The following is a 22824-nucleotide window of genomic DNA, read 5'->3' as shown; positions in this document are numbered from 1 at the left end:
CAGGACAGAGTAAGAAGCTTAGAACGCTGGTATGCATGTTCAGTCTTATATACCAAAAACCAAAGGACTTCTTCACTGCCCTGGGCTTCTATGATGATGCACGTCAGAAGTACCAGCTGCGTTTTACAACTATTTAATTTAATGAGGGAATATATAGGTGGTATAAGCGCTCTATAAAAATGAACAACGTAAAGGTCATTGGGGAGTTCATATTCACCTTTCTTCACAATACAAATTAACCAGTAAAATTAAAAGGCAGAAAATCTTTTGCCAATAGAAGAATTTGAGGCTTAATTTACACAGAATGTAATTAGTCTCTCCAATTGACTGCTGCAACCAGTGACAGCTTGGGTCAAACTAAGGAAGGAACGCTTACAATGGGCATTTCTGTCCAAAACAAGGGTTTCCATATTGTCCTGAAGTGCACTACTGCCACTCTTAGAGCTCGCCAAGATTTTAGCCTTTTTGCCAATTTCATCGCTCCTATTGTAAGTATCTCCCAGTGGTGCACAATTTAAAAAGCATGTATTTAAACTCTACAATAAGCAAAGCCTCAAGACATATTTCAAGAAAACTCTTCTCCAGGATCCCAAACCTGCTCAGTACAATGCAGCATTATCAGTAGTTAGTGTCCCTAAAGCAGCTGGAAGACTCCCCTTTGTCATCCTCATGCCCTCTGTGCCAGGGAAGTCACTCTCTTAAACCAGCCCTTCTCTAAAGACTTTGGCATAAGTGATCCAATGGAAAAAGATGTTGGCTGAAAAGAGAGAAAGGAACGGTGAAGCTAATTGCACTACAATCAATTCTTTGCCAGCTCAGAGTCACTGAAGACTTTCACACAGCAGATGTAAGTGAGGGCGATTTCTGAGCAAAACTTCACTTGTGACAGGAGCAGGAAACTGCAGCTCAGGGACTGGCAATTAGCTTCCTAAAACCTCCAATATTTTCAATTTAACCTGAGCAGCATTTGAGCAGAGGAGTGAAAATGTATAATAATTATAAAACTTGACTTGGTTTCTTTCAGAGCAATTTTAAATACAGAACATCATTAACAAAGCAAACAAACAACATATTATTCTTCTACTGTCAGAATGTAGGGACTCTTACACATACCCATGTGTCCACAGGTATCTGGATTCTCCAGTCATCACCAATAAACTGCATCGGGGCAGCATAATTGCCACTGTATGGCCATCAGGGTGTTTGAAATCCATCACAATCTAAAAAGAAACAGAACCAGCCACCACGAATGAGCATGACTTACAGAGCTTCATATACATGCCAGGCATTCTCAGGTCCTAGCTTTGCCGCTTTAATGTGTTCATCAGAATATTGCCATGAAACAGCTACATCTTTCCTAGGGATGGGAAAGCTTCTGGGTCTCTGTCCTTAAGATCTCTCCCTTTCAGCACTGTGTTCAAAAATCTGAGGCAGTCACAAATATACGTGTCTAAATGGATAATTAAAATACTAAATATTTATATATATGTTTATTTTCTTTTCACAGTAATAGCTTTCTTTCTGAGAACATCGTAGCACCATTTAATCTCTGTCTGCCTGTGAGGTAAGAAATGATTACTACCTGTCAACTAAAGGCAACTGTGTAAGAGGAGAGGGCTCATGTGCTGTAACTCAGGCATCTATCTGAAAGTTAGGTACCAGGGCTAAGGCAGTCGGCTACAGTCTTTTTGTGAAGTCTATGCAGAAGAGAGACAAGTGTCTCCACAGACTGAGCCATCCTAATCTGAAATGTAGAGCTAAGTGATGGGGAATGACCCTACACCCTCTGGAAATGCCTATCCATTCACACCAGTTTGAGTTCAGACAATTAACTCAGAGCAGATACGTAACATTTAGGTAACCAGTATTAGGTGAGAGAAATAATTTCCAACTTGCCCACGTTCTTGGAGGTTTGCAGCACAACACGCACACACAGTCTCCCAAGATCCTGACTAACGTGCCAACTACCAGTCCATCCTTTTATTATTTGCCACCATCTGTCACTTCTAGCCATGGCAATATATTGAGGTAACACTTTTCAGCTTTATTCCAATTTCACAGCCCAGATGGCAGAGATACATTTTGCTTCTGCTTGGGCTAGGAATGTTATCCTTTTACATTTCCCAAATGTGAAAAACTCGTGCTGTGGAGAATAAGGAGCAGGTCATTTAAGCAAGCCAAACAAGTTACAGAAGACTTACCAAAAAAGAGAAGTGGTCAAAAACTATTCAAGTCAGTGGCTCCAGCTACACTGGAGAATTAACACCTTGAAAGTGCTGCCACCTGATTTGTAACACTAAGTATGCAATTTAAAAGAAGACTTACTACAATATGCCAGATTGAAACAAATTAAGCAGTTCTGCTTCTGCATACAGATATATTTAACAAAGAGAAAACAGTGGTACAATGGTCAGTCATTCAGCACAAAAAACGAGACAGAGACTGAATAAGCAAGACTTTTAAAGACTACAAATTACCACTTAACAGCATTTACTATTTAATGTTGTGTACACTGAAGCAAACTACAATGGCATTTACATTTTTAGGAAAAAATTATTTACGCTGTAGTACCACCCACACAGAGTGACACAGCTTCTGTTGAGCTATCTAAATTTAAGGCAAGAAATTACGACAATGACAAACAGTGGGGCTGAACGGGGAAGAGAGATATGGGGAAACAGGAATAAAGCCTACCTATAAGCTCTTATTAATGATTATGAAACACTTCAATAGCTACACAAATAGATGAATGGCAGCCACTTGCTAATATACTCCTTCCCTTGCACTTAGCAATTTCTTATAGGTATCCTCCAAGAAGCATGGAGTAAAGAAGGAGAAAACACAGTGGCTTCAGAGATCTGATGGGGAGACTGTCCCATAAAGCCCAACTAGGTGCAAGCCTCTGTAAAAAGATGTAGCTATCTGGGAAGGCAAAGAAACCAGAGGATGACTAATCAGGACCAGCAAGTAAGGAAAGGAAAAGCATTAAAAGAAGTGGGGAGGGAAGTGGTTGGATGAAATGGGTGAGATGATATCTCAGTCTGCCTTTTGCCTCTCTGGCTCACTGCTGTTGGGGGACAGGTGCAATGGGACAAGGTAGAGACTGGGTTCTTCAGAATTATGGAAGAATAAACTGAACATGAGACTCTGTCCAGATTCCTTCCTGGAGGCTCAGTTACCCCACTGTCCCTCGTTCTGGGTCAGTAGTAGCTACAAAGCTCTGTTCTTGCAGATGATCAAGAACTGCACTTTCTCCAGGAGGACACGTCTATGGGGTCCCCTACACTTCCAGTTCCCATCTCCCTCCAGGGCCTGGAAGAGGACCTCGTTCCCTTTCACTTCTCTGAGCACCAGGCTGGGGACTCTATATGAAGCAGTGGGAAACAGATCCTCCAGCTCCATGTGTTCTCCACTGCTTTACCTCATGCATCTCCAATTCCTTTTCCCCCCACCAACTGCATTGCCCCAGAGTCTCTTCACAGAAGATGCTCCTCAAACCCTGTCCTGTTAACAACTGTGCATCCAAAATAGCAGAGGTTCAGAGTGCTCTATAACAGATAGCACATTGGGAAGAGAGGCCACAAAACTATCCCTGGTACCCGGATTTTCAGGCAGAAGTGGCAGGAAAATAGACAGTAAAAGAGGAGAACATGCCCTCCTGGCTGAATTTCAGCTATGCTAAGCCAACAAGAAATATGTGAAACAAAATTTCTGATGGCGCAGAATTTGAGGCTGAAAAGCAGGAGAATATTTCTGTAACATCTGTCAAGTCTCGTCCTCACCAGCACAGGATCCCAGCTCTGTCTATGCTCCCTACTTTTCTCTGGAGGAAAAGCTTCTATACTATCATCTCACACTGTTTGGCTGCTCCCCTTCTAAACGAATTTCATCCTTACAACAAGCCATGATGATTTGGGGAGGAAAATATAAATAAAGGATTAATTTACTTGCAAATGGGCAATGGCATTAAGTAATTAGCAGTAACTGGAAGAGTCAAAAGTCCACATCCAAAACTGACTCCTGCTTATGAAGCAGAGATCCTCAGCTAGAATATGTTAAAAGTTTTGCGCCTTTTCTATTAACAACAAATTTGACATTGCAATTCAGATAGTGAATGAAATTTAAGGAATCCACTGTGAATATCTGAAGAAAATTAGTGCAATTCCTATGCTTCATTCCTTTATCTAGAATAACTGCACCTGAACGCTTAAAAAAAAACCCAGAAGGGTTTTTGAAGAACTCTGTTCTTATCTCTGAAAAGCCTATTACTGACTGAAGTAGATAGCATTCCCACACTCCTGTATGTGTCTTCATCCTGGCAGAACGTTCTAAATTGTCACTGTCACACACACACGCACATAAAAGATTAACGCATTTGGTCCTCTTTTTAATTTACTAAGGACTCATAATCAATAAAGCAACTCTGCCGCTGCTGAATCAATCTCCTTCATGACAGCTTTGCTCCACAGGAGCCATTTCCAATTACTATTTTCGTTTTTACCTATTTTCTTTTTTCTCTTAGGTGGCAGAGTCAATAAAGATCAAGTTTCCAGCTAGTCCATGGTGCATCATCCAGGGATTACATTCAAAAATAAAAATAGTGGATGCTTTGATCTTATACAACCTTTAACTTCTTTGTATGGAAGAAGTGTGTCTCTATATATACACAGCAAAAAACCTGAAAGAAACAAACAGCCAATAATGCCTATTTGTGGATTTAAATATCTTGTCATGATGCCAGGTTATTTAAGAGAGTGCTCATGACGAGGGAGCACATGAAGCAGTAAACAGCTTTCAAGGATGGCTAAACATGAAAGCAAAATGACACCCACGTCACGAACATTGTTCCTGTGGCATAACACACAGCAAAACGCAAATACCAGAAAATACACCTTAAAAGAAAAAGGAAAGAAAGTATGGGGTTATTAACTCCTTAGGGAATGAGAAGTCTGCATCACCTTCCAGTGCAGTGGTACTGCACTTCATGAAAGAGCAGGAGGATGGAGATGGTCTATCAAATAAGTAACGATCCAAAGAGAAAACAGAAATAATGCAACGGGGCTATAAGGACAATGTCGATAAGGATTTCACAGATACAGTGTGGAATGACAACATTGTTTTTCTAAGCTTTGCCTCTGATGCAATTTGTATTTGATGTTAATAGACTATCTTAGACGAAACATACTCTAAAAAAAGTACAATGTGGAATGCTTCTCAAGTCTCTGACATTATTTACTGAATTTTCAGAGAGCAAAGACACATTATCAGCCTACATAGCAGTTTCCCACATGCAAAACAGATGAAAAAGAATGTCTACTTCAAAGACAGCTGAGAGGTTTAAAGCCCACACATGGAGCTTAAACAACGCTCTATGCAGAGACAAGAACCTGCTGGCTTACGCAGGACTGAGACAATCGATCAGTCATACACAGTGCCTTTCACTGCAAAAACCATGCTAAATTCCAAAATTTGGAATTCGGAAAAATGCTGAATTTCAAGGGGAAAGAGTATGGGATTACCTTCTCCAAATAATCCACGCCATTATAAATTTATCTTATGTAACCTATGCTGATATTTACATCCTATATCATGGTGTCTAGCCCTACTTCGAAAAATGAATACAACATTGAAAATCATGATGATTAAATATTTCAGTACTGTCTACCTCAAAAACCTCTCAACACATGCACAGACCTCCCCTTATCAGATCTATGCCAAAGCATACCATCTCTTGCTAAGCCTGCTTATCTGCTTAGGTACTATGGTGATGCTAGTCAGATGCTTAATATACTTACTAGGTTTTCTTTCTTCAAAAACTGTATTCCATTTTCCATCCCTGCAATGTATTACTACTTTCCTGAATTTTCTGTGTTGTTTTCAGCATCTATATACTTATTCCTCTTAACTGAAGACGAGGATATCAATGTTTTAAAACTATTTCAACATACAGACAGTACTTTATTCTTTTCTCTCTGAGGTCTCACCTTGTTACGATTTTCTTGACAACCCCAAGGAGGAGAGTGTATCCACTGAAAAGCATACCAGCATCTCTCCTAGCTATTATGTACGCCATTGACTCCATAACACAAATTCTCTTATCTGTACTCTGTTTACAAGATTCAGGTAGTGCACAAGAAGAGGAAAACTATTGTAATTTCCAAGCTAACTCCTGTTGGATGGAGGAGCTTCCAGTCCTCTGCAGGCCTTGTCACAGTTAGCTGGAACATACACCCCTCTCCTTTTGTACCCAGCCATGCATCTCTTAAGGTTCACCAAGTTATTAGAAGTGTTTCAACCAGTACAACACCAACCAGGAGAGCTGAGACATGCCATTAACTCCTCTACTGTGCCTCATCACTGATCACTGCCACTGAAGAATAACTGCAGTGCTGAAATTTATCCACTCTGGGTACACATACATTTCTGAAAAGATGATTAGAGACAATCTCCAGCCCTGAGGCCAAGTGACCCACACTGCCTCAGGTCCACACTGGTTGGAGGTATGTCCAAAAGTATGATTATTATTTACAGCTTGAGGTGTTTGAAGTGTTAGGAGAACTGTGTTGCAACTCACCCCAGCCTGGAGTTTTATAGCACAAAACAGCAAAATGTAATATTTCTTAGGAGACAGCACAAGTGAGGGGAAAAGAGGTGGGGGGAAGCACATCAGCTGAAGAGGACCAAACACAGTGTAGTCTCACCCACCCTGCCTTTTGAGGACAGCTGTGATATGAACTAAGCCTAAAATCTTACTTCCATTATGTCTTAGAAATGCTTAGCTCCATACTTTGAGTATGACTTAACAGGAAAACCAGCTCAACTCCTGTGATTTAAATAAAATCGGAGTCAAAGCAGTTTAATGATTATTAACAAGCATCACCAAAATAACAGACAAACTGCAGCACTAGATGCCTACAAAATGATAATAAACACCTACAGATTTCAAAATAGCCTTCTTAACTAATCACCCAAAGCTCTCATCCCACAGCGTGCAGTTACTCCTCAGAGGCCACGTGGGCCACCAGCACTCACCCCTCACTGGCAATGGGGGCTCCCCTACTCTCACGCACCCCCTGTGAGAGGTGGGTGCTCCCCATGCACACACCAGTGACAAAGGGCCCCCCAGGCTCACACACAGGCACTCCAGGCGTACGCCTCCACCGCAGCACCCCATGCTGTCACCCCACTAGCTGGATGCTGGCTCCTCATGGTGTCCAACAGGGTGGCTGCTCTGCCCAGCCTCAGCAGAGGTTGGGATGCTGGTGGTGCTGCTGGCAGCTGGTGGTGCTGCACCACACCAACCTTTGACTGTTGCAGTTCCCACCCCAAGGACTCTCCCTGCTGCTACAAATTTTTATGCTTCACTCATACATCTTGCCAAGCTGACTCTTCTTTGTTACAAAAGCCTCTTTATAAATCCAGCATTACTGTTTAATCTCGCTGATTGAACAGCCAGACCAAAAGAACAACACAACAAACCTAATCCATTAAAGACTACCCATCAAATATGCCAGCTCCTACTAACTCTAAAAAGGATCAAGTTTCTTTTGTATGTCAGGGCATTACCTGTGGCCTTTGCACCTTCCCAGATAATTACCTGCGCTAAAACTCCATGTTGAATATTAGATTCTTACATAAAAGACTTTCAATCCTCAAGTAAAAGGCAATAGTTGCATTACCACTGCTTCCCTCTCTCTGTCACCACAGGTATAAATTTCTCCTTTCCGAAAAATGCTATCTAACCCCAGCATATGACCTTGATGTCCTTTTGTGAAACCAGAGACAAAGACTCAAGCAAGTTCTCAACAACATCCAGTTTATTCATTTCACTAACATTCCATTTTCATCCTTTAATAAATCACCTCCCTAGCTCTTAGCTTAAACTCTTTCAGCACACAGAAAGCAAGAGGCTAATGCTGTTAGTCTTCATTTAATTTCTTTTATTGGCTTAGCCTTCTCTGCAATATTTTCCATTCTTTCAGTCATATGTCTTCCCTGACACCCATGGGTGCTACTACACTGACATACAGGGAATTGCATCCACCTACATCAGGGCAGAATGTGCCCCAAATGTAAGAAACCTGTGAAACCAGACACTAGATGTCTAGTTTAGCATGAGCTGAATCACCCCCTAGGTTGGACTAACTCAACCCCCATTGATTACAGAGGAGCTCAGGTATGCAGTGCACATGTACACACCTACTTGTAAACACTGAAGTGTCTTAATCCTGGACTGAATACCACTGACAACAAGTTATTAAATAAGGCACCCAAGTATGGATTCAGCAGATGCCTCAACTCTGTTTAAAACAGCCCTGCCTTAATTAAACCTCTTCCTGCACTATTATCACTATAATCTTGCCCCTTACGTACTGAGAAAGTAGTATGGAAATAGTCCAGTGCTGAATTACAGATAATTCAAAAGGATGAAATGATGAGTTTACTCAGCCTGAGTTTGAAACAAAGGTCAGCTAGCCCTTCTCACAACTCCACCTAACAACTGTCCCAGAAACCATTACAATAACAGAGAATTGCCAGAATATATGACTTGCAAACTCTACCTTCCCAAACTAATTCTTGCATCATAGCTCACAAGAGCTGACAAGACAGTTTTTAATCTATTGCTATAGAAACTACCATATGGTCTGTTTCTTAATCCTCTAGATCTTCCCTGTAAAAGGGAAATTTACTGAAGAACAAAGATCTGGGCATGAATTTACAGAAATGGCTTAAAGACATAAAGAGAAGTCATTCCTTAGCATACAAAAGCATATAACTCTCAAAAAAACACAAACAAACCCACAAACAAACAAACAAAAAAGCCATCTTCTTGGTTAACGATGTCTCCTAGGGCCATCAAGTATAATTCAAAACACAGCATGACACAGAAGGACTTCTTTAAAATCACTTTAAGAAAACCATTTAACAAATTCACACTATTGCTGTTTCACCCCACTGAAGCTGCACACGTCTGAGATATAAGTATTATTTTAAAGCAGGTAAAACAATCAAAAAGGAAAAATACATTCTGATGTTTGGATAGGCAGTATTCCAACACTGCTGCTTTTCATCACAAGCAACGTCATCTCCTTCTTCTCTCATTCCCTCCATCTGCTTCATTAACTCAATGAGTATCTTCACATAATGCGGCCAGAAGTTATACAAAAGGGCTCTACCAGGCTCTCAGTATCTGGCCCTGAATTCACAATGGCTTGCATGAACGTGCACTGCAGAGAGGTGTATGCAGTAACAGAGGAAGAGGAGGAACAAAAACACCGCACAAGGAACTGTGAAGTGTCCAGTTTTCCCTGCTTTCAGGTCTGTGACAGACAGAGTTTGTATGCCTTAAACAACTTGTTTGACAACTCTGGCTGGAGGGGGGATGGGTGCTACAGAGGCCTGCAAGTCTGGCAAGAGATAAGGGCCTTGGGAACAGAACAATACCCCTGGTGTGCCTTAACTGGTGTGATTTACAACTCTGGCTGGAGGAAGAGATAAGTCCTTCGGAGGCTGGATGGTATCTTTTCCTTGGGGCCAATCTACATGCGCAACAACTTTGCAAGGCATCAACCACGCTTGTGCAGAAGCGGGGTCATACAGCGGACATCACAACTAGGGGGGATCACGACCACCAGACACCCCTTGGGGGACCACCTACTCATTTCGAGAACAATCTAAGACTACAAATGCACAGGCGTCCCAATTAGCATGAGAAGTGAGCAGAGAGGGGAGACAAGAGGGATGTTACCACCCTCTCCTATCTCACATGCAAATGACCTAAAGTATTTAGAACTTCCCACCTCCCACCTGAGGACCCATCCTGCAAGCGATTTACCAGAGGAGCAACTCTGCAAGCAACTTACCAACTCTACAGACAACTTACATCGCTGGATCCAAGGGTGGTGACCTCTCTTTTACTCTCCTGTTCTCTCTCTTCATTCTCTTTTTCCTTTTCTTTTCCTCTCTTTTCTCAATGCTATTAGAAACCCAAGACACTTATGACCATGCTACTTTCCCTGTATTAATAAATTGTTCTTAATTTCATACCAGTTATTTGGTGTCGTTTCACCTTTTATGAACTAGTTGCGATCAGGTCGTAACAAGGTGCACCACCAACCTTGGTTCCTTCCAATTATTCTTCTGCTGCCCCAGCAAACAGACCAGAGCCTTCACCTGCATTGTCCCTGTACAGCACCAAGAGGCTGTCTACCCACTTTCTTCTCCGGTAAGAGCACACACCTCTCCTTGCCTTGAGTTAGAATCTTTCTGTCAAGTGCATCAGCATCACAGGTTTGACAGCTCTGGCTCCAGCTGCTCTAAATTGCCAGTTCCTCAATGAACATTTCCACAGTCAACTCTACTGAAACAATACTTCTGTGGAGAAACTCCTCCTGAAACACTCAACATAGCTGAAAGAAAAACAGAACACTGCAATATGCAAAATGCTCAGATTTGTAAAGAAGCAGAAATGCAGACAGACTTCAAACCCCATTTCCCACACTTACTGGTGTTATAAAAGTCCAGTTCAAAGCCAAGACAGACAATACACCACAGCAGGAGCTTAACAAGTTAAGCTTGTTTCTTTGCTTACAGACTACTTGTGATTATCATTATGACTGACTACTTGTCATTTCTATGTGAAATTTGCCACAGTCTTAAAATAGGCTCCTATGACAATAGAGATGACATCACTAGCTAATGAAATTAGATTTCTTTATTGAATTCCAGAACCGAAGTACAGCTGAAATGCAACAGCTAAAGATAACGACTTTGTAATGCCCCAAAGTTGGCTGTTAATTCATGGCAGACATCAAGATTCCATTTCATGCATCAAGTACTGATCTTCTAAAAACAACATGGGGAACAGAAATAACTTCCACTGACAAACCTCTCGCAGAAATTAAAAATTCTTTAAAAAAAAAATTAGTAACTACTCAAACAACAATAGAGGTTTCTATAAAAAAATCCTGAATTATATTTCAAGAACGACAATCCAAAACCTGACTCAAAAATAATTTCTGCTATAAAAACATTAATTGAAATGTAAATTTAAATGCTGTTAGTTTTCTTCTACTACAATTATTACATTTTTCACAGGAATAAATAGCAACTTCATATTTAAACAGTTAATTCATACCACCACCACTGAAAAGTAGTTCCTATATTATAGTGAAGTGTACATGGGGGGAGTGAAGTGGAACAAGAGAAAAAAAAAAGGGTTTTGTTTAAAGAGAGCAATATTGTGCATCATAAACTAATTTTTTTTCAAGATTTTTACCTATCTACATATTTCCTACCACATGAAAACCAATTTGAAATCTGTAGCAATAGCTATGCAATAGCAAGACACTTTTTAGCGAGTACATTTGTTTCCACTCTAAAATTCAGTATCTGTATTTGTGTGTCACAATAAAGCCGTAACAGCCAGACACCTAAGAATTGGAAATGAAATGATGCTGCCTCAGCATACAAAATAAGCACACTACAGAAAAAGCAAATAGCCTGGAGACAACAGATTCTGTTAAAACAGAATCAAGTTGGTAAAGGAATTACGCAGAAGTTTCCTTCATTATTTAGCAGCTATGACCACAGTCAGAAAATCGTTAAGCCCCGTTGCAGACTTCAAACACTTTAGAAAGTGTTTCATTCACAGTCGGATTTTGGTGTGACTGTGAGAACAGTAACTGGAACTATATGACATTCTTCATAGCACCTCTATGTATTTTTCCATGTGATACTGGGCAGATTTAATTTTCAAATTCCTCTTAATTGCAATTTCTTTTGTCTCTCTTTCCACATTCACCTCGGATGCATTGCTGATGCAATTGCCCAGAAGAACACAGGAGACAATAAGAACATTGTTCCCACATCCCTTGCTCAACACCAATGACTCAAAGAAAACATAGGATGCTAAAAAGAGCAACCAACTGACTGGGAAGAAAGCAAAGTGGTACAAACCAGGAGAAGCCACAGCTCTGCCTTCCTTCTCAGCAGCCAAAATAATGGACCATGTGCAAGAAACGTAAAACTGCTACACAGAATGGAGTACGGCAACTTCCCACTCCAGCAGACCCATGAGAAATACCTCAGCACGTCACAGCACATTCTGCAGATCAGAGATGCCACAGCAATCAAACGAGAGGCTGCCCTTCCTTCCTCACTGCTGAAGTAGGATTCCAGACAATTTAGGGATTATTAGGCCTTGCATGGTGGGGAACAGCTTTATGGAAAGGCACAGTAGATGACAAGTTTCTTTCTTCTGTGGAAAGGAAGGAAGGCTGGTACAAATCAAACAAACAGGAGACAAAGCTTTGCAGAGCTATTTGCCCAGTATTGGCCCACCAGTAGTAAATGCCAGACCTCTGAGACTCACCACAGGGACAGCTCATACAAAGAGGCACCCAGAAACTGTAATGTCTCACCAAGATTAAACAAGAGAAAAAAAAAGAATATTTCTTACACACAGAACTTTACAATACAGGCTCTGTCATAGCTTAGCTTTGGTTCTGTTCCTCCCGAGTAGCTGAGGAGGTAGCAGAGAAGGTAAGAACTCCATATTGCTGTCTTGTTTCTCAACAAATTACTCCCACACAGCTTCTAGAGAATAACGCAAGTATCATTGCTCTGGGGGCAACTCTGGCCAAATGTTCTTCTTGTAGGACCTCAGTGCAAATCAAGATTGGTTAGCAGAACCCTACAGCACCTGTGAAACAAATGCTTGTCTGCATTAGTTGCACACAGTGGGTGTCTTGCTGTTGTTACCTTTGGCTAAAATAGCAGTTAGCCTATAGGAGTCAGCCTGTAGGCTAAACAAGGCTGCGGAAGGAGGCGATTAGGTATTGCAGGACAGGCTCCCTCTGAACAATATACATGAAAGCTGGGCTTTCAAGATCCTTACAAAGGTTAAAATAACTGATCAGGTGGAAACACCAGCAGAACACGTTGATATCTGTGAACAGAATCCTGTATGCAAGTGGAGAAGGGACATCCAGCACAGAAATAAAAACTCAGAACAGTATGTTTACTTAATATTCACCTTTCCCCAAAAAAGACAGTAAGACTATTATAAATATTCCCATGAAGGGCTGCAGGCTTTGTTGCTAATCATCTCAGAGGGCACAATTCCATGTTCGATTACATCAACAGAAAGTTCTCCCTTGATTTTGATGGGTCTTGTATTTGATCCAAGCTCAATAACAGTACATCATAGTATGACACGGACAAAAAGAAACACACCGGATATATTGCATTCACTCTGTATAAAACAGGAGAGGCAGATTTATTAAGCCAGCTAAATTTGGTACCCAATTACAAATACAGTCCCTTTGGGTTTCCAGCCAAATGATACAGAAACCACTGCAAATCCCTATTCTTCAAGAACTGATAAAATCTATAACTAAGAAGGGTACAGCTCAAGAAACCTGTGTTACAGATCTGAAAAGCACACTATCAAGCTTCAGGAATCCCACTAGACTCACTTGAACAAACTTCTGAACTCAGCATTAGGTTGTAGTGATTAAAATTAATGTCTTCCATTTGGTTCAAGAGGAATTTTGGTTCTGCCAATCCAATCTCTTTTTAAATAGTATTTCATATACTACAATCATGCTGCTAGAATGGACAGAGGAAAAACTTTGGTATAGCCACTACCAGAGTAATTCCTTAAACACTGCTTTCCCTTAAAAGAAAAAATAAAGCAATGTAAATGTAAACAGTAAATTAAACTAAATCAGCAACTAACCAAGATAAGCAAAGTGAGAGCAGGACCACAAAGTTAACACAGCAATATCCAGTGCCTGCCTACCTTGTTAGAGCTCATATAAGACATGAAACAAGTGCTAACTGTCAAAGGCTTGGCACAATCTAGACTTTCTAAAGGCTTCTGATAAAATCTCTCAAGCAGCTATTACAGAAACAGCTGCTGCTGTAGCAGCTATAGATTTCTGTTTGTTAACCAAGACAGATTAGAAATAGATCAACAGATAAGAAGCAGAAGTGCAGGGAAAAATCGTCAATTATCAGCCTGAGAGATGAGTAATAGCAGGGTACCTCATTCTGTCAGTTCTAGGATGATCGTTGGTCATACATATTTCAAAAGGCCTGGTGGAGTTTGTCTTTGTAACATCTCTCTGTTTTCAAGGCTTAAGAGAGTCGCAGCTTTTCTTTATAGATCAAGGCATTTAATACCTGCAGGCTAAGACACAATGAACATGCGTTCAGATGAACAGAAGTTAGGCAGAGCTCAAGGATGTTCCACACATGGCCCCACTGTTTAACCTTGAGCCACAAATCTGACTCAAAACCCTGAAGCTTCCCTTGCACAGACATTAATTAGGTCAGGGGCCCAGCCAGAGCATCACAGCAGTTCCCAGTGTTTATACCAGCCTTCTGCCAGGACAATCATGGGGAAAAAAGGCAGAGTAAGGCACTCAAGGAGGAAAAGCAAAAGCTAAGGAGAAGAGAATTACAAGCCTGGGGCTTCCACATCAGGCAAATGGGACAGAACAACATAAATCAGTATGGTGCCAACAGAACACACCCTTCAGGAAAACTATGACTGAGCTTCACCCTCTGGCATGGGGCAGTGGGTGTCTGTGACGGACAGAGTTTGTATGCCTTAAACAACTTGTTTGACAACTCTGGCTGGAGGAGGGTATGTGTACTACAGAGGCCTGCAAGTCTGGCAAGAGAAAAGGGTCTTGGGAACAGAACAATACCCCTGATGTGCCTTAACTGGTGTGATTTACAACTCTGGCTGAAGGAAGAGATAAGTCCTTCGGAGGCTGGATGGTATCTTTTCCTTGGGACCAGCCTACATGTGCAACAACTTTGCAAGGCCTCAACCACGCTTGTGCAGAAGTGGGGTCATACAGCGGACACCACAACGAGGGTGAATCACGACCACCAGACACCCCTTGGGGGACCACCGACTCATTTCGAGAACGATCTGAGACTACAAAGCGCAGGCGTCCCAATTAGCATGGGAAGCGAGCAGAGGGGGGGAGACAAGAGGGATGTTACCACCCTCTCCTATCTCACATGCAAATGACCTAAAGTATTTAGACCTTCTCACTTGGGATGCTGGTGCGCGCTCCTGCCCTCCACCTGAGGACTGATCCTGCAAGCGATTTACCAGAGGAGCAACTCTGCAAGCAACTTACCAACTCTACAGACAACTTACATCGCTGGATCCAAGGGTGGTGATCTCTCTTTTCCTCTCTCTCATAGTCTCTATCCTCTTTCTCTTTTCCTTTTTCCTTTTCTCTCTTTTCACAATGCCTTTAGAAACCCAAGACACCTACAACCATGCAACTTACTTATCCTGTATTAATAAATTGTTCTTAATTTCATACCAGTTATTTGGTGTCGTTTCACCTTAATTTACTCCAAGGGATTTATGAACTAGTTGCGACCAGGTCATAACAGTGTCCCACAGCAGTCTGGGACAGAGCTGATGAGGAGGGACTGCAGGGTGTCACTAGCTGTGTATTGGGGGTAAGATCTGCAGCCAGGAAGGGAAAACTCTTTTATAGGTTGGATATTCTCATAGCACTACTTAGCTTGTTACAGAAATCACAGAATCACACAGAATCACAGAATGAAATGCTACCTCTGTATTTCTAAAATTCTAATGAATCAAGGCTTACATGACAGCATGTAAAACAGCAAATTAGGAAAAGTGGAAAAACAGAAATCTCAATATTGATCAAGCTCCTGCTGCAAACCTGCAAAAGGAAATTTGACGCAGGCTTTAACTAGGATTTTTTTGAGACAGCTGCAAACTTGGCCAGACTCCTAAGATGAAATATTGTAAAATTATGTATCTTTAGAGACACCAAATGGAAGCACTGAAAATAACACCCAACTCAAATAAATACAGAAAAATCGCAACAGAAAGGACTGTTCCCTGTTTTGCACTATTTTGTTCAAATTCATGGACACAGGACACACAGTTTGCCATTAAGCTTAATAAAAACCCCATTGCCTTTCTTCTCCTACTACGACAACTTCTGAATTAAAGAAATTCGTATTCAGTAACACAACACTGAAACTGGTATTCATTAATATTTTCAGTGTATCAGCTCCTGTAAAGAAAGGGTGAATGTGGTGATTTATAAAATGCCATTACAAGCCCACAGGACATTCTGGAAGTCTCACTTTATTCTGCAGTTTCCCAGGAGATTCCAAAGAAATGGGTTAAAAACAGAGAAGTGATTAGCCTGATACCCTCACTTTTCCTGGAGCATTATGGGAGAAGACACATCACATGTCTCACTGCTTTGCCCTCAAACTGTTTAGTGGTTTTTATAAGCTAGGCAGAAGTACAAAGTAATAGTGAGATTTGTCTCCTTCAAATCAAGTTTAATCTGTCTTGTAAACTCCCCAAAACACAACCTATTGCACCAACTAGAACAAAATTCAGCCACTTGGTTTTTCTGTGCCTCTTGACAAAGCTGTTCCATTTGACTGAGACAGGAAAGAGCATCTCACACCTACATTTCCACCTCCTTTCACGCAAGTGTAAGAACTTGGATTGCTGTAGGTTATCTAACACAAGACAAATGCAGTGTTGTGAATAATCACGCCCTTATTTTCTTCTCAAGATTGTTCATATTTAAAATGAACGTACATGCCAATAGCTGTTGGTTTTTTAACACAAACCAAATTTGCAGAAACAACTTAGACTCACCATGATTCCTCTAACAAAATAGTACAAAGCGCTTTGTTACTGGATAAACTCATTCACCACTGAGGAAAAGACTAATTCTCAATAGTGTGATTTAGGTTGCAAGGTATCACTGAAGATGGCAGTGGCACAAAGTGCAGTTGGAGACATGTCACTAGTGGTGCACCCTAGGAATCGATACTGGGGCTAACACTGTTTAATATCTTCATCAATGACCTGGTCGATGGGGCAGAGTGCACCCTCAGCAAGTTTACAGACAATACAAAATGAGAGGAGCGGCTGATACACCAGACGGTTGTGCTGCCATTCACAGGGACCTTTGCCAGGGGAGGTTCAGGTTGGACATTAGGAAGCATTTCTTCTCAGAAAGGATCATTAGACATTGGAACGGGCTGCCCAGGGAGGTGGTGGAGTCACCATCTCTGGATGTGTTTAAGAAAAGACTGGACATGGCACTTAGTGCCATGGTCTAGTTGACAGGGTGGTGTCAGGGCAATGGTTGGTCTAGATGATCCCAGAGGTCTCTTCCAACCTGATTGATTCTGTGATTCTGTGAACTCAAGAGGTCCTTTCCAACCTATACAACTCTGTGATGATGATCTAAGAAGTCTGAGAATCTATGCTGATGACTAAGGCACTAGGCTCGGAAGGCACTTGTGTTCAGTTGCCTGCTCTGCCATAGGCTTCGTTTTCATAAGCCATTTATTTTAGTTACTAAAATCTGCGTAACTCAGATCCTCAAAGGACAAACATACAAACAATCAAAAGAAAAGCTCCTTCCATGACTTAGTATAAGAACAAACTATATGAGGCATTCTGCTTTCTTTTCTTCCTCTGAAGCATCTGGTTAGCCAACTTCCAAAATAGGATACAGAAACAGTTGGGCTGCAAGGTTATTTCTTTATCGCACTTTTAATTTAAATGTGTGCATTTACTGCTAAGGAGAATAAAGAAAGGACAAGACATACAAGTTTGTTTATGAACGTTTTCCATTACGTTGCAGACTAATTTAGGTGAAAAAAAAATAGTCACTCTACAGAGAGAGGACTAGAGAGGAGAAGAGACAGATACCGAAGTTTGCTGCTGTATATGCAACTCTAATTATTTATTATCAGAGTGTGTAAATTTTGTACATGGTAAACTGTGATTAGAATAGAGTAGGGGGCTTCACTCCTAAAATAGCTAACTCGCATATTACTGCAACTGATATTTACATTTTAAAAATCAGATGAAGAGCTAAGTGCACAAAAACACATTAAAGAAAACATAAAAAGTTGTAAAAGTACCAGAAAGAAAAGCCATTAAATAATGCAGCATTTCATGGGCCACTGGCTTGTTTTACTACATGTGCGCTTTGATTGTCTGCACCTGAAGAGTGCATTAACGGCCCTTTAGGAAAAGGCACTGAAACTTGTGAGCTATCTAACAGACTGTATTCAATGTCTGTGCCTGAAATATCTAAAAATGGCCCAAGTCTGGCTGTTTCCCTGATTGAAATGTACACATTCCAATTTTTAACAGCATCATAACGCTCCAGGCAGTCCACTTCCCGGAAAGGTTTGTATTTCTCAGGTGATTAAAATCACTCTGCTTTTGGTCATCTCTGAGACCATCACAAAGGTGTGCTGTAATATAATCATCTAGAAACACACCGCCTATGGTGCCTCATCAATGAAGTAACAGAGCATCTATGCCAGAGGCAGCCTTTTAATTGAAACGGAAAGGGTAAGAAAGCCTGGGGCTGCAGACTGAGGCAGAAAATGTGAAATTACAGCACCAATATAGTTTTTATAAAGTAAACTAAAGTAACTCTTTTTATTTACAAGATCACCATAGGAACAGCTGTAAGTTGGGGTCATCTGCTGTTGCTGTGCTGCTCTGAATGCTCAGCATGTATCAGCAAAACTAAACTTAAGGTGGATAAACTGCACAGAAGATCAATCAGAGACCTTCTCCTAGAGAAACTGCATGAAAGAAATGGCTGTTCCATGGAGGTGTTGGCACTGTTAAAGACAACACTGCAGTTGAACAGAGGAGAACACACTATCTCTGAGACAAGGCTGTGCAGAAGCCACATGAGGAAGTAGCCCCTAGACAGGGAGATTCCAAAGCAAAAGTAGTAAGAACTCTGCTTCCACTCTGCATACCACCCTCAAAACTAATCCCAGACATTCCTACTCTAGGGTGGATGCTTTTGTGAATGGAGGACAAATACATCCATGGTCAAGCTGAGAAGCCTGACAACACTTACACCTCCTTTTCAAGCAACCAAGAACACAGATGTGCCACTGCCACATATGTTAATGAAAAAGCTATCCTTCCTTAGACTCACCCCTAGTCCCAGGAGCTCCACATCGCTACACAGCTTGCAAGAAGAAAAGAGTCAATGCCAGAGCCCAGATTAAAGATTCAAACAATGTCAGTGCTCAGAATATCCATCCATGTTCCTCTCTCTGCCTAAAGAGTAAGACAAATCAAGAGCAATAATCAAAGTTGTTTTGTAACAGGAGATTGCTATCGGTAATACAGGCACAACTCTTTAAGCACACACGTCTGTGTCATCTACACACCACTGCCAGAAAAAGCAAGTAGCAGATGAGATCATCCTCATACAGCATTCATAGCTTTTCAGTGGAAAGATTCAAAAGTCAAACCTTTATAACCCACTGCAATAACCTGTTCTCAGCCTTGTTAAGCTTCTAGTTATCCAGTACCACAGGAATTCACAGCAATACATGTAACTCCCCTGTCACAAAAAGCCCATGACAGCAATGGAAGCAGGCCTTGTAGATGTGTAGAACACACTCTCAAGAAATGCGTAGGAAGATGGGAAGGCCAAGCAGCAAAGACCTGCTGCAGTAGTGCTTAAGGCAGAGAAAGTAACACTAAATTTATAAAACATGGCTGGGCAGAGTAAAAGACAAGACACTAATTAGAGCACTGAGACTAGATGGCACGGACTGTTTCCAGCCCTACTTTTGATGTGTTACATGACTTTGTGCTAGTCCACCGTTCTTCAAGTTCCCTTCCCACTCTTTGTCTACATCATCTGCGTAAGTTGGAAGCTCACGGGATTGGAGTGTACCTCTGCCTGCACCATGACTAGCTCAGCAGGGTTCAGGCTCTGACTGGAGCTTCTACAGGTAATACATCTACATTAGCCTACTGTAAATGTACTGAATACAAAAATAATGGGAGGCTTAGAAAGGCCAGAGGGAACAGGGGATGACACAGGAAAAAATGGAAGTAGAAACAAACAGGAGTGATACACTTATAAGATGAATATAAAATGAAGGAAGGTCGATGGAAAACTGGATGCTAAAATTTAAAAATAGGGTATCACTGATATCACTGCCAAATCTTCCAGTGACAACATCTCATTGCAGTTACTTATTTAATTAGCTTATCACATTACCTCACATGCTTGATATGCAACATCTTGAATAGACATGATTGAAAATGAAATTAACTCGTATTAAACAATATAAAAATGAAAGTTCTCAGCAAAGCATCATTAAAACACATAGAAATATTAAGTTTACCTCAGTTCCCAAACTCAGAGAGATTATTTCATCCTCAAAAGCAGAATGTGTATCAATATGAGGAGGAATTCCTGCATAAGAAAGAAGAAAAAAAAGGCAGTATAATAATAGAGTGGCATCTCTGTTAGCAAGCTCTATGTCCATGGATGTCCATATAGAAAACTGGGATGTACGGTTTAACAAGCAAAATTTATCATAAAGGAGGGAGTTGCCTTCCAAAAGAATTCAAGACAATTGTCTAATGTACATGCCCAGATCAGATGCACACACTTAACACAAGTGTCCTGTATAACCAGTGGAAATACCTAGAAGACATTTCAGAGCAGCCAAAGGCCTCACTCACCCTCTGAAGAATCCAAATGCTCTCCTCGCTACAGAGGGCTCCTGAAATCACTATGCTCTCCCCTCAGGCAGCTTAGCACTTAGCACTAACAGTTATGCTACATTAGGCGATTTTGGGCCTTAGTTCATCCATGATCATGTATTTCGCCCTCACTTTCTTCACAGAGAAGGGGTCATCCCAAATACCCCCTCTATTGCTAATCAAATGACTGTGCTAAGGGTCTCAGCTTCAGAATTAGGACCATGAACACAGGCACTGTCAGGGTCAAACCCTGCCTCGGCTTTGCAGTTCCCAGTAGAACTCCACACACCATTGCTAGGCTAAGCCCTGGGTAGTACAGCTGTTGGTATGTGTATGAATAACCACACAGAGCTGAGAATTGCCAAAGGAACAGCAATTTTTTTTTTTTCACTCTTATTTTTTCTTTCAGATCTACTGTTTGAAAAGAAGCTGCCATTCCCCGCACCTTGTGCCACATGCTTTAACATCAAGTGGTGAAAAAGCAGTGAGCATGCCACAGCAAGATCTCACCGCATGGTGGGGGAACTGTAGCCAGCAGTGGAGTAAAGCCAGCAGACAGCTCGGGAGAACTGCAACTACGCCTTCCTTTGACACCATAGCAGGCCCAGACAGACGGAATAACTCCTATGTGATCCAAACCAAAACAGTTATATTTGCTTATTAAAAGCTCTACCCACATTCATTTTGGACACTATCCAATTTCTGAGCTGAAAATATTTTTTCCTAACAGTGTCAGTCAGCCCTATGAAGTATCCTTATTATATACCAGATTTTACCTCCAGATATAAATATTCTTAATTCCATTAGCTTCAGTGAAAGCAATACAAGTGTTTCACAAGGCCAACATTTAATGACCAGATCAGCGAGACTTGAAAACCAAGGACATGTATCTGTGTTTGCTCATAACTTTGCCTCAGTATAAAAGCACTTGAGGCTCTGCCTTCAGACGAGCACTGAAGTCAGTGCAATTCTCTGTACAACAGGAGAACGTCGGCTGCTCTCTTCCGCATCACCCAGACCATTCAATCAAGACCACACTGACCTACCCTACCGTTTATACCTCCATATATGCAGTACATAGTAAGAGACCAGTCACCTAAGCATTCAAAAGCAGATGGTAACTTTCAAGTATAAATCTACAACTTTAAACCTTATTAGGACCCTGAATGAAAAAGTGCTTCAAAAATGAATTAATTTAAAAGTGTGGCCCCTACAGCTAGATACCCAAAGGTCATCAGTCACTTTTTAAATCTGAAGTGCAATTTCCAGTGACAATCCTGGCTCAGAACACAGATACTAAAGATATTAATCTGACTGCACTCTGTGCTCATTCATATCCTAACAATTTGCACTTAAGAAAGGGTATTTTGCTTTGGGTTTGTTTTTAAAAAACTGCTTATATTCTTGACAGAAATCTACAATTCTAACTAATCTCCTCTGATGTCCCAGCCAGAAGTATATGACTGTATCAATTTAACAGATTGTCAGATACATAAACAAACAGGATCAGCTTTTCAGACCCCTGTTTCGTAGACACTGTATTAGCTGTCAGACATTAATTCTGAAAGAAAAGCTGTTGTCCTTTCTTCCTAAGGACAAATGAGATATCCACTCCAGAAAGGAAGCCAGATACTTAGCTTTGATGATTGACCTTAGCAAAAAGCACAGCATGTGATTTATTCCCTAGAGGTGTGATTGGAAGCAAACTTCTCTTCAGATGTCTCCAGTCTGGGAAAGATTACAGAAACAGAGTAATTTCTAATTCCTCAGATAAAGGAACACTGCTTGCATCATACTTAAGAGTCCATATATCACCTATACTAATATTACATCATATGTACTAACAGCAAGAGCCATTTTCTGGAGACTGTATGCACAGTACAGGGAGCAAGAAGTGTCTGGAGTGAAAAAAATGCACTTGAGTACAAAACCAAATATGAATATTTATTCCTGTATCTTTTTATGTTTAGTTTCCATGTTATGGCCTTGGACTCTGAAACACCATCAATTTCTGTAACAGTAGTATCAAAAAAATGTACTTCTAAACACAAGCTCCCATGTTCAGAAACCAGTATGAAGACTTTAGTTTTGATTCAAAGCATCTCTGGTCACAGAGGAAATACACTAAGCTGGTGTTTAATCCTGTCCCCACACCATGTTATATTTAGATGCTATTCTCTTCTGATATTCAGTTAAGTTGTACTGGTTTGGGCTGGGAGAGAGTTAGTTTT

The 22824-nt window shown here is 41.0% G+C and overlaps 1 protein-coding gene across 2 annotated transcripts in view; it reads right to left on the bottom strand.

The window, feature by feature from the left end:
• The window catches only part of ALKBH8 (alkB homolog 8, tRNA methyltransferase), a 51574-nt gene that overhangs the window by 15883 nt on the left and 12867 nt on the right, over positions 1 to 22824 (bottom strand). For both annotated transcript variants that reach the window (XM_068425318.1, XM_068425319.1), the window contains exons 7-8: positions 20230 to 20300; positions 1114 to 1220 (exon numbers count right to left, since the gene is read on the bottom strand). In XM_068425318.1, the coding sequence (XP_068281419.1) occupies positions 1114 to 1220; positions 20230 to 20300 (178 nt within the window). The remainder of the gene's footprint in view (positions 1 to 1113; positions 1221 to 20229; positions 20301 to 22824) is intronic.

Source organism: Nyctibius grandis, chromosome 2 (assembly GCF_013368605.1).
Source record: "Nyctibius grandis isolate bNycGra1 chromosome 2, bNycGra1.pri, whole genome shotgun sequence".
In the NCBI taxonomy this organism is placed as follows: Eukaryota; Metazoa; Chordata; class Aves; order Nyctibiiformes; family Nyctibiidae; genus Nyctibius; species Nyctibius grandis.
This window is presented reverse-complemented; position numbering and strand designations above follow the sequence as displayed.